We start from the raw sequence: 15000 nt of genomic DNA on the forward strand, positions 1-15000 counted from the left end.
GAATGCTTTTGGCAGACACACTTCATGTGCTCCCAGCTCTTAAAACAACGACAAGCAGAACATGCAGTTCTCCAGGAGATGATCTGACAGCCACCCTTTCCTGACACAGGCAGAGACAGATAGATAGATACGGGCGCTGAGCAGACTCCTGTCAATCATGGAGAATCCACTGCATCCACTGAACAGGATCATCTCCAGACAGAGGAGCAGCTTCAGAGACAGACTGCTGTCACCGTCCTGCTCCACTGACAGACTGAGGAGATCGTTCCTCCCCCACACTATGCGACTCTTCAGTTCCACCCAGGGGGGTAAACGTTAACATTATATAAAGTTATTGTCTGTTTTTATGCAGGTGCCACAAACAAGGCTCTTTATTTACTGAGGGGAAACGCTTTTCTGTTGTTCCCCACAGCAGCACAGTACAAATCAGCACCAGTACACAGTTCTTCTTCGTCTTCTTCTGCTTCTTTGTACTCTTCCTCCGCTCCTCCTCCTGGCAAGCTTTATCACTCTTCCTCCCGACTCTAGCTCTCCAAATGGAGTGAGGCTCATTAATCAGACCTGGGATCACCCCCAGGTGTGGTAAAAGACACATGTAAGCCTCTGCAGCTCCGCCTGGCAGCCCCCATAGAACCCAACAGGGCTATGTGACACTTCCAACTCCCAGCGTGCCTAAGGGAGTCCATGATGCCACAGCCACCCAGGAGGGACTGCCCTCCAGTGTCCCAGGGGAGGTGGTGTCTTGTAGATGATCTCTACCCCGGTCCTTCCATCCAGCTGGCATCCTAATGCCGTGTCACTATATTATATATATATATTTATTTATGTATTTATTTATATTTATATATATATATATGTGTATATACTAGGGGGCTCTGCCCCCTGATCGCTTTGCTCGCCCACCCCCGGGTTTGGTTTACTGGATATACAATTTAAAGAGATTGTTATTTTCATAGGAATTGTTACATATGCATTATTTTCACTTTTACTTTAAAACTTTTGTAAAAACAATACTGTACTCCTTTATTTCCGGCCCCGGGCGTGGTTAAATCTTCCTAGCAGGACGTATAACGTGTCTCGTGTTGTGAAGGAGGGTCGGCTGAACACGCGCTAAGGAGATGCCGTCGGATCATGTGCTGGCTTTCTACTGCTGCTGCTGCCGACAAGCTGCGTGTTCTTTTTGTCGCGCTGCACGTTGATCATTTAAAAGCCTGTACAGCAGCTGTCCTTTTGCCACTTCGCGTCTCTGCTGCTCACGTCGTGTTGGGGATGGGGTATAATGGGCTGAATGCACGACAAGGAGAAGCGGTCAGATCATCTGCTGGCGTGCTGCGTGTTCTGCTTGTCGCTTGTCATTGTTTTAAGAGCTGGGAGCACATGAAGTGTCTGCCAAAAGCAATCCAACAACTGTTAGGTTAGATGTTAAATGTTGTCTCACTGCCTTGTCTCGCGGGAAGTCAAATTGCCTTCTGAGAGGATCACGTCTCGCCTCCCTAGTCAGGTTAGGGTGGCTGTACACACCCTGGTGGTCCACAATATATATATATATATATATTTTCATGGCATTCGTAGTCTAACCACCCATACAATCAGATTGTGATTCACCTACCAGGTAACACTTGTGGTTGGTCAGCAAGTCAGCTAACATCTGCCACGGTGCCCTCTTTTCAGTTGTGAGATGCAGATCATAGAATGGTTGAAATAGTTTAACTGTCAAATAATGCAAAGAGTACGCGACACGTGTTTCGCCCTAATTCTGGGCTCATCAGGCGTACACACTCACTGCATCCCCTCTCGGGAATCGAACCTCGGACATCAGTGCTAGAGGCGAGGCCCCTAATGTTGCGCCACGGCGTGTGGTTCGTTCATTTGACAGCATGTAGATCGGGGTAATTACATTCATGGCATTCGTAGTCTGAGGCTTCGTCTCTGGTGCTCCCCCCCTTTCTCGTTTCTTATGTTGAATTCTCATTTTCTGACAATACTTACTCATCAATTCCTTCTAAAATGCGAAAGTTGAGATTATCTTCCGGGTGCTGTGGTCTGCCCGCATTGTCGATAAAGACCAGTTGAACTGGGTCCGACGTCCTGACCTGTCATATCATAAAGAACAAAAGCATCAAAGATTGAGTGTTTTATCCAATTGGACACGTTGTGCTTGTGAGTATTTCATCATTTGTTGCATTGTTTTATGGCCTCCCGACTAAATATCTCAATAGATTACAGTATGTTCAGAATTCTGCTGCTCGTCTACTTACAACACACTAAAACCAGCTGCCCACATCACTCCTGTCCTTTATGATTTGCACTGGTTACCAGTCTTTTCAAGAATCAAATATAAAATTATTCTCATCACCTGTAAAGCCCTCCATTGTTTAGCCCCTCATTATCCTTACACTCCTGCCTGTGCATGAAGATCATCGGACGCTAACTTACTTACTGTACCTAAACACAGGTTAGTAACTATGGGTGGCACAGCTTTCAGTGTGATGGCCCCTAAAATTTGGAATCTATTATTCATTTCAAACTCCTGTAATGAGCATTATTAATTTTCTTGTGTGTAATTTCTATGGTCTTGTTAATGTATTTATTGAATTGTAAAGTGTCCTTGAGTGGATGAAAGGCGCTACATACAGTCATATGAAAAAGTTTGGGACCCCCTCTCAGCCTGCATAGTAATTGACTCTCCTTTCAACAATAAAGATAACAGTGGTCTGTCTTTCATTTCCTAGGAGTACTGCGGTCTTTTCTGAACAAAGATTTTTAGTGACGCAGTATTTAGTTGTATGAAATTAAATCAAATGTGAAAAACTGGCTGTGCACAAATGTGGGTCCCCTTGTCATTGTGCTGATTTGAATGCCTATCACTGCTCAATGCTGATTACTTGGTGTGATGAGCTCGTTACGCCTTGAACTTCATACACCGGTGTGTCCATCATGAGATATAAAGGTATTTAAGGTGGTCAATTACAAGTTGTGCTTCCTTCCCTTTGACTCTCCTCTGAAGAGTGACGGCATGGGATCCTCAAAGCAACTCTCCAAAGATCGGAAAACAAAGATTGTTGAGTCTCCTGGTTTAGGGGAAGGCTACAAAAAGCCATCTCAGAGGTTTAAACTGTCAGTTTCAACGGTAAGGAATGGAATCAGGAAATGGAAGGCCACAGGCACAGTTGCTGTTAAACCCAGCAGGTCTGGCAGGCCAAGAAAAATACAGGAGCGGCATATGAGCAGGATTGTGAGAATGGTGACAGACAACACACACATCACCTCCAAAGACCTGCAAGAACATCTCGCTGCAGATGGTGTATCTGTACATCGTTCTACAATTCAGCGCAATTTGCACAAAGAACATCTGTATGGCAAGGTGATGAGAGAGAAGCCCTTTCTGCACTCACGCCACAAACAGAGTCGCTTGTTGTATGCCAATGCTCATTTAGACAAGACAGATTAATTTTGGAACAAAGTGCTTTGGACTGATGAGACAAAAATGGAGTTATTTGGTCAAAACAAAAAGCGCTTTGCATGACAGAAGAAGAACACCGCATTCCAAGAGAAACACCTGCTACCTACTGTCACATTTGATGGAGGTTCCATCATGCTGTGGGGCTGTGTGGCTAGTTCAGGGACTGGGGCCCTTGTTGAAGTCGAGGGTCAGATGAATTCAATCCAATATCAACAAATTCTTCAGGATAATGTTCAAGCATCAGTCACAAAGTTGAAGTTACGCAGGGGTTGGATATTCCACACATGACAATGACCCAAAACACAGTTGGAAATCTACAAAGGCATTCATGCAGAGGGAGAAGTACAATGTTCAGGAATGGCCGTCACAGTCCCCTGACTTGAATATCATCAAAAATCTATGGGATGATTTGAAGCAGGCTGTCCATCAAATTGAACTGAACTGGAGAGATTTTGTATGAAGAATGGTCAGAAATACCTCCATCCAGAATCAGACACTCATCAAAGGCTATAGGAGAACAGCGTCTAGAGGCTGTTAGATTTACAAAAGGAGGTTCAACTAAGTATTGATGTCATATCTCTGTTGGGGTGCCCACATTTATGAACCTATCTAATTTTGTTATGATGCATATTGCATATTTTCTGTTAATCCAAAAAACTTAATGTCACTGCTGAAATCCTACTGTTTCCATAAGGCATGTCAGATATTAAAAGGAAGTTACTACTTTGAAAGCTCAGCCAATGAGAAACAAAAATCCAAAGAATTAAGAGGGGTTCCCAAACTTTTTCATATGACTGTAAATAAAAATTATTATTATTTATGGCACTCTCCTGACAGCATACGTCTCCTTGGCTTTTGGTATTCTGACCCGAGTTTGCCAGCCATGTTGCTGCATCCTCCAGCCGTCTGTCCTGGAATATCATATTCTTCTTTTTATAACAGCCATGCAGCATTTGCTCTCACTGAAATGTGTGGATAGACACGAGTGATTGAGGGAAGGAGAAGGCCAGACATGATGGGGTATAAAGGGCTCATCCACGTCCTGTGCACAACCTAACACATTTGATCCCCTTTCTCTGAATGGGGAGAGCCCCTTAACTCTTTTAGGGCGGATGTCGAACTAAAGTCACCATTCAGGGGCAGAGGGTGAAAGAAACGCGGTAAACATCAATAAGACTCACCGTTATGTTCTATAGGTAGACCCCTCTTTGCTAGGAGGACTGTTAGACTTGTTGACTTGACGTCAAATCTCTGCCTGTGTGTTTGAGTAGCGCAGAGCAAACAGCGTCTAGAATGGCATCGACTTCGAGTGAGGAGGGCAAAGCAAAATACTCGGTGCGGATTATTTATCCATCTTTGGCGTATTATTGCCGAGTTGGACTCTGACTTACTGAACTCTGATTTTGATGCAAATGATCTGGAGAGCGGAAACACAAGTCAGGTACCTGCTTCAGCAGATCAGTCCTAAGATGATCAAGCAGCAGCAGTGTTCACCTGGGTGGTCCCCACAGACACTTGGCGAAGTCCGATTTTGATGCAAATAAGACAGGTAACCTGCATCAGCTGATCGTTCGCCCTGGGAGGATCACACAGACATAGATATCCATGGGAGGCAAGCTGGCTACTGGACTTGATCCAACGACACAGCGTGCTAGCGGCCACTACGGATTACCAGCCACTCGACTACTTCAAGATGTTTTTTTTCCCCCAGAGAGTGCCTTTCAGCTTATGAGTGATGAGACAAACAGGTAGGTAATAAGTGTGTGAATTTACATACTAGAGGGGCTCATGGAACATAAAAGATTCATAAATAAGTTTTTTATATTGATTTATGTGTGAAATTGTTGCTTTGTGTGCTTTTCAGAAAACTGAGTTTTTTGGAAAAATACTCGGACCAGGAACAAAAAATTTGCCCTAAAAGCGTTAAATTTCACCCTCTCTTACTAGTCAGGGTCAGAGTTGGACAGAAGCCCCCCTTAGTCAGTGACACCAGGGCTACAGCTTCATGGTTTTAGGCTTCACCAGTCACAGAAGAGGGAACAAATGGAAAGACTCCAATGATCTCCTCGTCGTGGTAGAAACGCACAGATGGTTTTTGTATTGCTTAGTGTCTACTAATTCTGAGCTTATTACGACTTTGGGAAATTTTATTGAGAAAATTCAGTTTAAGGTTTGGAGAAATAAAGTAATTTTTATATATAATCTTCATTTGGATCTTGATCTTTGTTTGTCCGTGAATTCCACGCATGCGTAGACCACCTTCCAGTTTAGTACGTTGTTGTTACTCACGGATGTCAACAATGTGCCAGAATAACGAAAGGGGTGGTGGACAGTGTTACGCTGGTTAGCTCCTGAGGCCTGGTTAAAGAATGAGATTGCCGAAGATAAAAGGTACATGCCTACGTAACATATGAATGAAAGAAAGACAGTGGGTAAAATGAATAACAACGTAACAGCACGTTCCGGAAATTATTATTGTTACGTTGTAGCCGGCGAGTGCTGCGCGTCTCACAGTTACACCCTGGCTTGCTCACATGTCAGTGAAGTGATCCCTATTTATGCTTTAAAGAGCCTGGATACCTATGTGTCCCCCTTTTATAACCATTGCTCCGTGTATATTGCCTTACTCTTTGGATTGCCACAAAGCAACCTGCGAGATTGGAGAAAGGTTGAGAAGAGATCGTGAGAGGAAACGACGGCGTCGTGAAAATGAGACGGACTGTGAACGGACAGAAGCAGAAATGCTCCTCCACCACCACATAATTACTATTCGGACAGTGATTCCGAGTAGGCCGTTCCTATCGAATCAATGTCCAAGGGTTTTGTTTTGTAATTTTGTTTCCCTTATAAAAAAATCATAATGCTGTGCGACGAAGGGCCCAGTTCACGACTGGTAGCCGCGTTTAAACAGGGAGCCCTTCACAGACAACTTTAACACGCGCAACGTAGTTGGGCGCACATGGCTAGTTCTGTTATAAAGTACTAGTTACAGAACAACAAGATGAAGTGTCACACGTGTGTGTCAAAGGGTCACATTCCAGGTTCATCAGAGTTCGGCACTAAAACCCTGGGACACACCCACAGCTCGGTACAAATAGGTGCAGTGTAAGCATTCGAATAAGATATAGCAGAAGATGGGTAGACTAACTACACAAAGTTCCTTCTAAGCAAATTCAATTAAGACAGACTAGTGTCTTGTTGCTGCCATCTAGTGGATATGTAACGCTATAAATTTAGCATTACTTCAGCTGATGGTGGCAACTTTTATCCATCCATCCATCCATTATCCAACCCGGTATATCCTAACTACAGGGTCACGGGGGGTCTGCTGGAGCCAATCCCAACCAACACAGGGTGCAAGGCAGAAAACAAACCCCAGGCAGGGCGCCAGCCCACCGCAGGGCACACACACACACCAGGGACAATTTAAGATCGCCAATGCACCTAACCTGCATGTCTTTGGACTGTGGGAGGAAACCAGAGCACCTGGAGGAAATCCACACAGACACGGGGAGAACATGCAAACTCCACGCAGGGAGGACCTGGGAAGCGAACCCGGGTCTCCTAACTGCGAGGCAGCAGCGCTACCCACTGCACCACCATGCCGCCCATGGCAACTTTTAGTGAGGCTGTAAAGGGTCACATTCCAGGCTTATCAGAGTTAGGCACTACAACCTCGGGACACTCCCACAGCTCAGAGAAGAGATGCCCACTGAAAGCAACTGACTCCGCCCCTTCAAGTCCACGAGCTGTGAAAGCAGGGCACTTCCAGAAAAGACAAGCCATCCGGTCCATGGAGCTCCGACCTCTCTGGACCATAACTTTCTGTTCTTTATTGTGCCATCGTGTGCTCGTTATTTTAGTTATTCATATTGTTTTCAAGTAAAACAGGGTGTGTCCTAAATTACATTTTGACTCTTGCATTTATCACCTTCTACAAAGGAAAAAAAAAAAAAAATCAAAATGGCATTTTGAAAATTACACGGGAATCACAATGGATAAGAGCTGTTGCAATATAACATGTTTGCAATGGCTTATGGGTAGTTCAAACATGCACACTGCAGCCCTTAGTCTCCCCTTAGTCTAGCTGAAGCCAAGGTCGAATTAAACATGGACGCATCGCTGTGGGATTGCACCACTGTTCAACAACACACAATAGTGAGATTTCTTTCAACAGTAGGAGTGTAATCAACTGAAATTCACCGAAGGAGATAATGGCAGCTTTTAAGTTGTCTCTTTTTTTTCCTAGATGTTTATACATAGAAGATGAAATATTTGATTAGCCTGTATTGAACGTTAGAATATACTGGAAATAACCGCAATGTTTTGTAGAAATAAGTGCAGCATAAGCATTAGAATAAGATATAGCAGAAGATGGACAGACAAACTACACAAAGTGCCATTCCTTCTAAGCAATTTCAATTAAGACAGACTAGTGTCTCATTGCTGCCATCTAGTGGACATGTAATGCTATAAATTTAGCATTACTGCAGCTGAAGGTACGGTTATTTTATTTTATTTTTGTTTTTTTTTTTTAGATGTTGCTGTTATAGAATATAGGCTGGTAGACAATTTCTGGTTATGCACCTTTAGTAAGGGCTTTTTATGTGTTTATAACAGTTATTTACTTTACTGTTCATAATAGTTCAGGTTTGTGTAATTATGTTTCTATGTGGAGGAATGTTTTCTGTTCTGTCTCTTGTGTTTTGTGGGTCCCCCCCCCCGTGGACCCCTAGGAGGCCCATGTATGGGTTTCAGGGGGTCCGCGAGCGTCAGATAAAAATTAACATTTATATTCACTATACAGCCCGGCTGAACAACCTTCTCATTGAAATAAAGCAGATAATGAGAGAGTAGATGTAGTAGTAGTAGTAGTAATAATGGTAGTAGAAAACGTAGTAGTAGTAGATCTGTTTTAATTTGCACATGAGGAATGGATTTCATAATAGTAATAATACAGTAATACTACATTTTATTTCAAGGTATCTTTGTAAACACCCAAGGACACCGTACAGATAATAAAATCATAAAATCAACAAAAACATGCATGTGCACATACACATATATCTATGGGTCTGAAAATACAGCAATAAGAATACAGCCTAAGGGGTCATGTAGTGTTAATTCATAATTATAATGAGTGGCCATTACATAAAAAATGAGTGGTTTTTTTAGATTGTTTACTTTAAAGTTTAATAATACTTTGTGTATGTTATATATATATATATAAATATATATATATATATATATTTATATATATATATATATATATATATATACATATACATACACACACACACACACAGTAATCCCTCCTCGATCGTGGGGGTTGCGTTCCAGAACCCCCCGCAAAAGGTGAAAATCTGCGAATTAAAAACCTGGTCCTTTTTATATATTTTAAGCCCTTATAAACTCACCCACACTCTTATAAACATTTCCCACACAATTATACAGCATAAACCCTTTGTATTCTCTTAGATATTAGGTAAGATTCATTGAAATTATGTATGCAAACACAGTTTATATACAGTAAAACCTAAATATTAAAGATATCGAGCGTTTCCGATATCACATATGTTACAGCCATTACGACAGGCAGCCCACCAGCAATAAATACGTACAATGCAAGAAAAATTGTATACAGTAAAATGTGTGTACAGTGATACTAAATGTACATGTAATAAGTACCGTACATAGAAAATGAATTATGGTTACTCACCAACAATGACACGACGACTTGTCCGATAACGATGAGTTTAATTTTACTGCACAACAAAAGAAAGAGAGCGTTACAGCTTTTCTAAAGGAGCCTCTTCAGGCGACTGTGTAGCACCGCCGTTGTTCTTCTTCCGGCAGTCTTCAAATCCCTAAAGCAGATTCTATCCAGACTACCGCCTTATTACATCCATTTACAACTTGTTTTGTGCCCTGGTTAAAGGACACTGCGGCCATAGATCTTATATTCTTTTCCTCCTTTTTAAAATAAAAAGAATCGTGGACTCATTGATGCCGTAATGACGTCCTACAGCGGTGTAGCTGTCCCCTTCCTTCAACATATCCAAAACTTTTACCTTTTCGGCAATCGTTAGCATCTTCCATTGGCGCTTGTGCACAGCCCCTGAAGCAGTAGCACGTTGATGCTGAATGAGGGAGACAAGACTTCCTGGTTAACACAGCGGAATTGAATTCAGCGCTCCATTGCTGAGCCAATCAGCACACAGGAACTTAACTGCGTGCTCCAATTGGGTAGCTTCTCAGCCATCCGCCAATAGCATCCCTTGTATGAAATCAACTGGGCAAACCAACTGAGGAAGCACGTACCAGAAGTAAAAAGACCCATTGTCCGCAGAAACCCATGAAGCAGATAGACGCCTCGAAAGACAGTACTGGTAGACAAGGCACAGGATTGGCGGTGCCTGATTTTCACAAAACAGTGTAGACAAAGATAGGTGGTCATTTGTCAGTACATACAGGTGACATAGCAGCTGCGGCGTTAGCTTTACAGTGGGTGGACGAGGTGAGACCACCGAAAACCGTCATATTATCTGATTCCGGATCAACACTTTCGAGTCTGAATGATTTTCATTCAGAAGCTGGGCCAGGCATATTGTATGAAATAACGCAACCCTTAACTAGCATTAAAACAATGAGACTTGACGTGAGCTTTCTGCGGATTCCTGCACATGTTGGCGTGGGTGGGACTGAGTGAGCAGATATCCTGGCAAAGAAACACCAACAACACGCACGTACAATATGGTAATGGAGAAATGAAAAAGCAATATAAAAATTGAAGTTAGAAGGATAATGGAAGAGGCAAGTGGGCTGAAGAGAAAACACGAGACATTTGTGTGACATTCAGAAAGAAGTGGGATGGTCGAGGCCTACGGGGAAGAACAGAAGGGAGAAGGTGATATAATCATCAGGATTAAGGTCTGGGCACACAAGGCCGAGTAATAATTTGGACGAGGGACAGTCAAAAAGTTTCCACACTTTTTTTTTTTTTTTTTTTTTTTAAACTCTATTTATTGAGAATTTCAAAAACAAATGACATCACTTTTCGACATAGTCACCTTCCTTTGTGGTGCAATTTTCCCAGCGTCAGACCACTTTTTAATGCCCAATCACTGCTCCTCCCACCTTCACCGTTTCCAACGAAAATATAAAAAAGTGGGTAACTTTTTGAACTTTGTCCCTTGTATTTAATGAGGGCACATATTGATGGGAGGTGTGCGTATTGTTCTCGGCGAGAAACAGCCAAACACGAGCTCAGAGGGATCTACTCATGAGAAAGAGAACGGTGGTCTTTACAGTTTATATTGGCTATATTCTTCAGAATGGGTTCTCGGGTTTATGGCTTTAAATATCTAATACACTTCATCACTAATACAGGTCTTTTTTTTATAGAATATGAGACATGTTTAATTAGGGGGGAGTGGGGAATTGTGTGTGTTACAACACAGTAGATATCCAGGGTCAGATGGTGGCGGTAATTCACCTGATAGCTGCTATCCAACCACCATTAAACCAGAGAAGAAGAATTCATTGGTATACATTGTGGACGTCAGGCGTCGGTGATTTCTCCGTGTTCTTGCTGTTGCTTGTTTTCAATGACTGGATTCTGACCTTCTCTACTCCGTATTTGGACCTTTCTATCAGATTACACAATTAGGACATGGTTTGCTTCTGGATTGTCCATTTTTAGGCCAAGTTTATCTGTGCTTTTGGTGGGTTTTTTTTTCCTGTTTGAGGTCATGTTTATTAAGATTGCTTTGCCAGCTTCCCATTATTGCGGCCTACTTCTGATGAAGCCAGCAGGTTGCCTTGGGGCCAGGGGCCGAAGTTAAGGTTGCCTCTGCTGGACAGACTAGGTAGATTTCTGGCCTGCTTCCTATCTTTTTTTCTTGAGACCTCACCAGGAAACTCCACGACCTGAACAATTTATATGTCGAAAATATAAAAAGGTACTAGCCTATTGTGGAAAGAATGAGTCTCAACACACGAAAAAAGGTTTGGGGCAGCCACACTTATATTTGTCCCTGGCTGCACATGGGTATTCAAATAAACTCCAAAGTGCTCTGCTTGAGTTCCAAGACTGAACTGATCAAGTATTGAGATGATGGCAGCTTTAAAGGCCAAAGCCGGAAGTGATGTCATCTGTGGTTGGAACTGGAAGTGATGTTGTTCGTGGCGTTGGAACTGGAATTGGCGTCTTTCAAGGTGTCGGAAACTAGAAGTGACGTCGTTCGTGACATTGGAACCAGACGTGACATTGTTGATGATAAATCAGGTAGGTTTTCCCATATTTGGCCTACAGAGATAACAGAAGTAGGTTTAGCACACCCTGCCACTCCTTGGCCTGGCAGGTAATTATCTTCACTTGGTCCACTCACCTTCCTCCTACTCGCACGTGTGTGACACTATTCACGGTTAGACTTTACTGGGAAATAGCGTTTGTAGAAACAAGTGCAGTGGTTTTCATGTGATCCTCCAACAGACCGACTGAAAGTCAATTCTTTAATATAAACACCTATGGCATGGGCTCCAGTCATTGTGTTAATGCTTCAGTGCTCTGCGTGTTTTTATTAACTTTTCTAATCTGCGACCCTGAATTAGACAAAGTAGGTACAGCTAATGAACAGATGGATGAATATCAGGACATATCTTTATAAAACAAAATCGAAATGGAAAGATGACAAGCAGTTCAATAAGCAAATCTACAGAAACAGATGGCCTGATTATGTAACCAACTCAATGAATTGGTGCAAAGAATGAACAAAAATTCAATGAATTGAACAAAATGTTCTCTTGTTACTGAACACAATATGGCTGGAATAACAGACATTTCAGACCTTTAGACAGCTAGTCTGACACCCACAGCATCAAACTCATTTACTGAGGTCAGTACAGAGTGACATGGAAGTAACCTAATTATGAATGGAGACTTTCTTCTCATTCTCTTCTCATTTCTTCTCTCAAGGACGCCTCATCTAACAGGAGACACGAAGCGGCCACCACCATAACTCCAAACCCAAATCAGTTGGGATGGTAAGGAAAATGCAAATCCCAAAATAAAAATACATGCAGCGGATCTTAAATGTACTTTGATTTTTATTTCATTGCAGACAGTGTGAACCCAAGATATTTCACGTTTTGTCGGGTCAGATTCATTTCATTTGTTAATAGACATCCATTTCAGGCCTGCAACACATTCCAAAAAAGCAATGTTGGGACGGGGGTACAAATTGGGGCCAGTAATGAGGTCAGATCACAGATATGTGTTACGGCCAAAACCCGAAGTTCGGCCAGTTCCCTAATTGGCTTTCCGTTTCACATTTTGGCCACAAGGTGTGGCCGAAGTCCGAATTATTAGAAATGACCAGCATGTATGCTACTTTGGCCAGCCAATTCGTGAAGTGGCGAGAACTCCCTGGCCAAAATTCGATGCGCTGATGTAAGACTGTCCGCTCAAGGCGAGAAGATGCTTAAATATTTCAGATGCAGAGTCAGAAGTGAGTTTTCCATTCTGCACGAGAAACTGCTCAAGGCGGCTCTTGTTCAGAAAGCAGACGCCACTTGAGACGGCCTTCCCCTCACCCAAACACTAACCTTAAGGTCAATAAAATAGGTCCCTGATATTAAGTCACTATTTTAGGACTAAAATGATAACAGAAATGTGAAACCTACTTATAGACCTAATCTTAATTATTGTGAAACAACCACGTGGTGTCCGCTTTCTGAACAAGAGCCACCAAGGCTACACTTGATGCAATTGCACAACTAAGTGCGCCACAAATCGCTGCTCATGCCTTTTTTCTTCCGACTTCAATTTCGCAAACTGGCTGGCCAAATCCTGAAATCGAGGAAAAGATTGGGCATTGGCCAATCAATTTACAGCAACATTGGCCATTTCCCGCTTTGGGCGATTTCGGGTTTTGGCCGTAACATATATATATATATATATATATATATACATATATATATATATACATACATATATACACACTGCCTGGCCAAAAAAAAAGTCGCCACCTGGATTTAACTAAGCAAATAGGTACGAGCCTCCTATTGGATAATTACTGCATGGGCGATTATCTTTCAGCTGGCAACAAGTTATTTAACCTCAACTGGTGCAATGAATTGCTTCTCAATTCTTAAACAACCATGTCGAAAGACACATCTCATGCTCGTGGAAAAGATGTTACTCTGTTTGAGAAGGGTCAAATCATTGGCATGCATCAAGCAGAGAAAACATCTAAGGAGATTGCAGAAACTACTAAAATTGGGTTAAGAACTGTCCAACGCATTATTAAAAACTGGAAGGATAGTGGGGACCCCATCGTCTTCGAGGAAGAAATGTGGCCGGAAAAAAATCCTGAATGATCGTGATTGGCGATCACTTAAACGTTTGGTGAAATCAAATCGAAGAAAAACAACAGTAGAACTCAGGTCTATGTTTAATAGTGAAAGTAAGAGCATTTCCACACACACAATGTGAAGGGAACTCGAGGGACTGGGACTGAACTGCTGTGTAGCCGTAAGGCACGGGCATATTCCAAGATGACAATGCCAGGATTCATCGAGCTCAAATTGTGAAAGAGTGGTTCAGGGAGCATGAGACATCATTTTCACACATGGATTGGCCACCACAGAGTCCAGACCTTAACCCCATTGAGAATCTTTGGCATGTGCTGGAGAAGGCTTTGCGCAGCGGTCAGACTCTACCATCATCAATGCAAGATCTTGGTGAAACATTAATGCAACACTGGATGGAACTAAATCTTGTTACATTGAAGAAGTTTATCAAAACAATGCCACAGCGAATGCGTACCGTTATCAAAGCTGAAGGCGGTCCAACGAAATATTACAGTGTGTGACTTTTTTTTTTGGCCAGGCAGTGTGTATATACATATATATATACACATATACATATATATATATACATATATATATACACATATACATATATATATACATATATATATACACATATACATATATATATACATATATATATATACACATATACATATATATATACATATATATATATACACATATACATATATATATACATATATATATACACATATACATATATATATACATATATATATACACATATACATATATATATACATATATATATATACACATATACATATATATATACATATATATATACACATATACATATATATATACATATATATATACACATATACATATATATATACATATATATATACACATATACATATATATATACATATATATATACACATATACATATATATATACATATATATATACACATATACATATATATATACATATATATATACACATATACATATATATATACATATATATATACACATATACATATATATATATATACACATATACATATATATATATACATATATATATATACACATATACATATATATATATACATATACATATATATATATACACATATACATATATATATATACATATACATATATATATACACATATACATATATATATACA

At 41.2% G+C, this 15000-nt stretch overlaps 1 protein-coding gene across 2 annotated transcripts in view; it reads right to left on the reverse strand.

The window, feature by feature from the left end:
• The window catches only part of gask1a (golgi associated kinase 1A), a 99180-nt gene that overhangs the window by 4149 nt on the left and 80031 nt on the right, over positions 1 to 15000 (reverse strand). For both annotated transcript variants that reach the window (XM_051935651.1, XM_051935650.1), the window contains exon 4: positions 1990 to 2093. In XM_051935651.1, the coding sequence (XP_051791611.1) occupies positions 1990 to 2093 (104 nt within the window). The remainder of the gene's footprint in view (positions 1 to 1989; positions 2094 to 15000) is intronic.

The sequence above is a fragment of the Erpetoichthys calabaricus genome, chromosome 13, assembly GCF_900747795.2.
Source record: "Erpetoichthys calabaricus chromosome 13, fErpCal1.3, whole genome shotgun sequence".
In the NCBI taxonomy this organism is placed as follows: domain Eukaryota; kingdom Metazoa; phylum Chordata; class Cladistia; order Polypteriformes; family Polypteridae; genus Erpetoichthys; species Erpetoichthys calabaricus.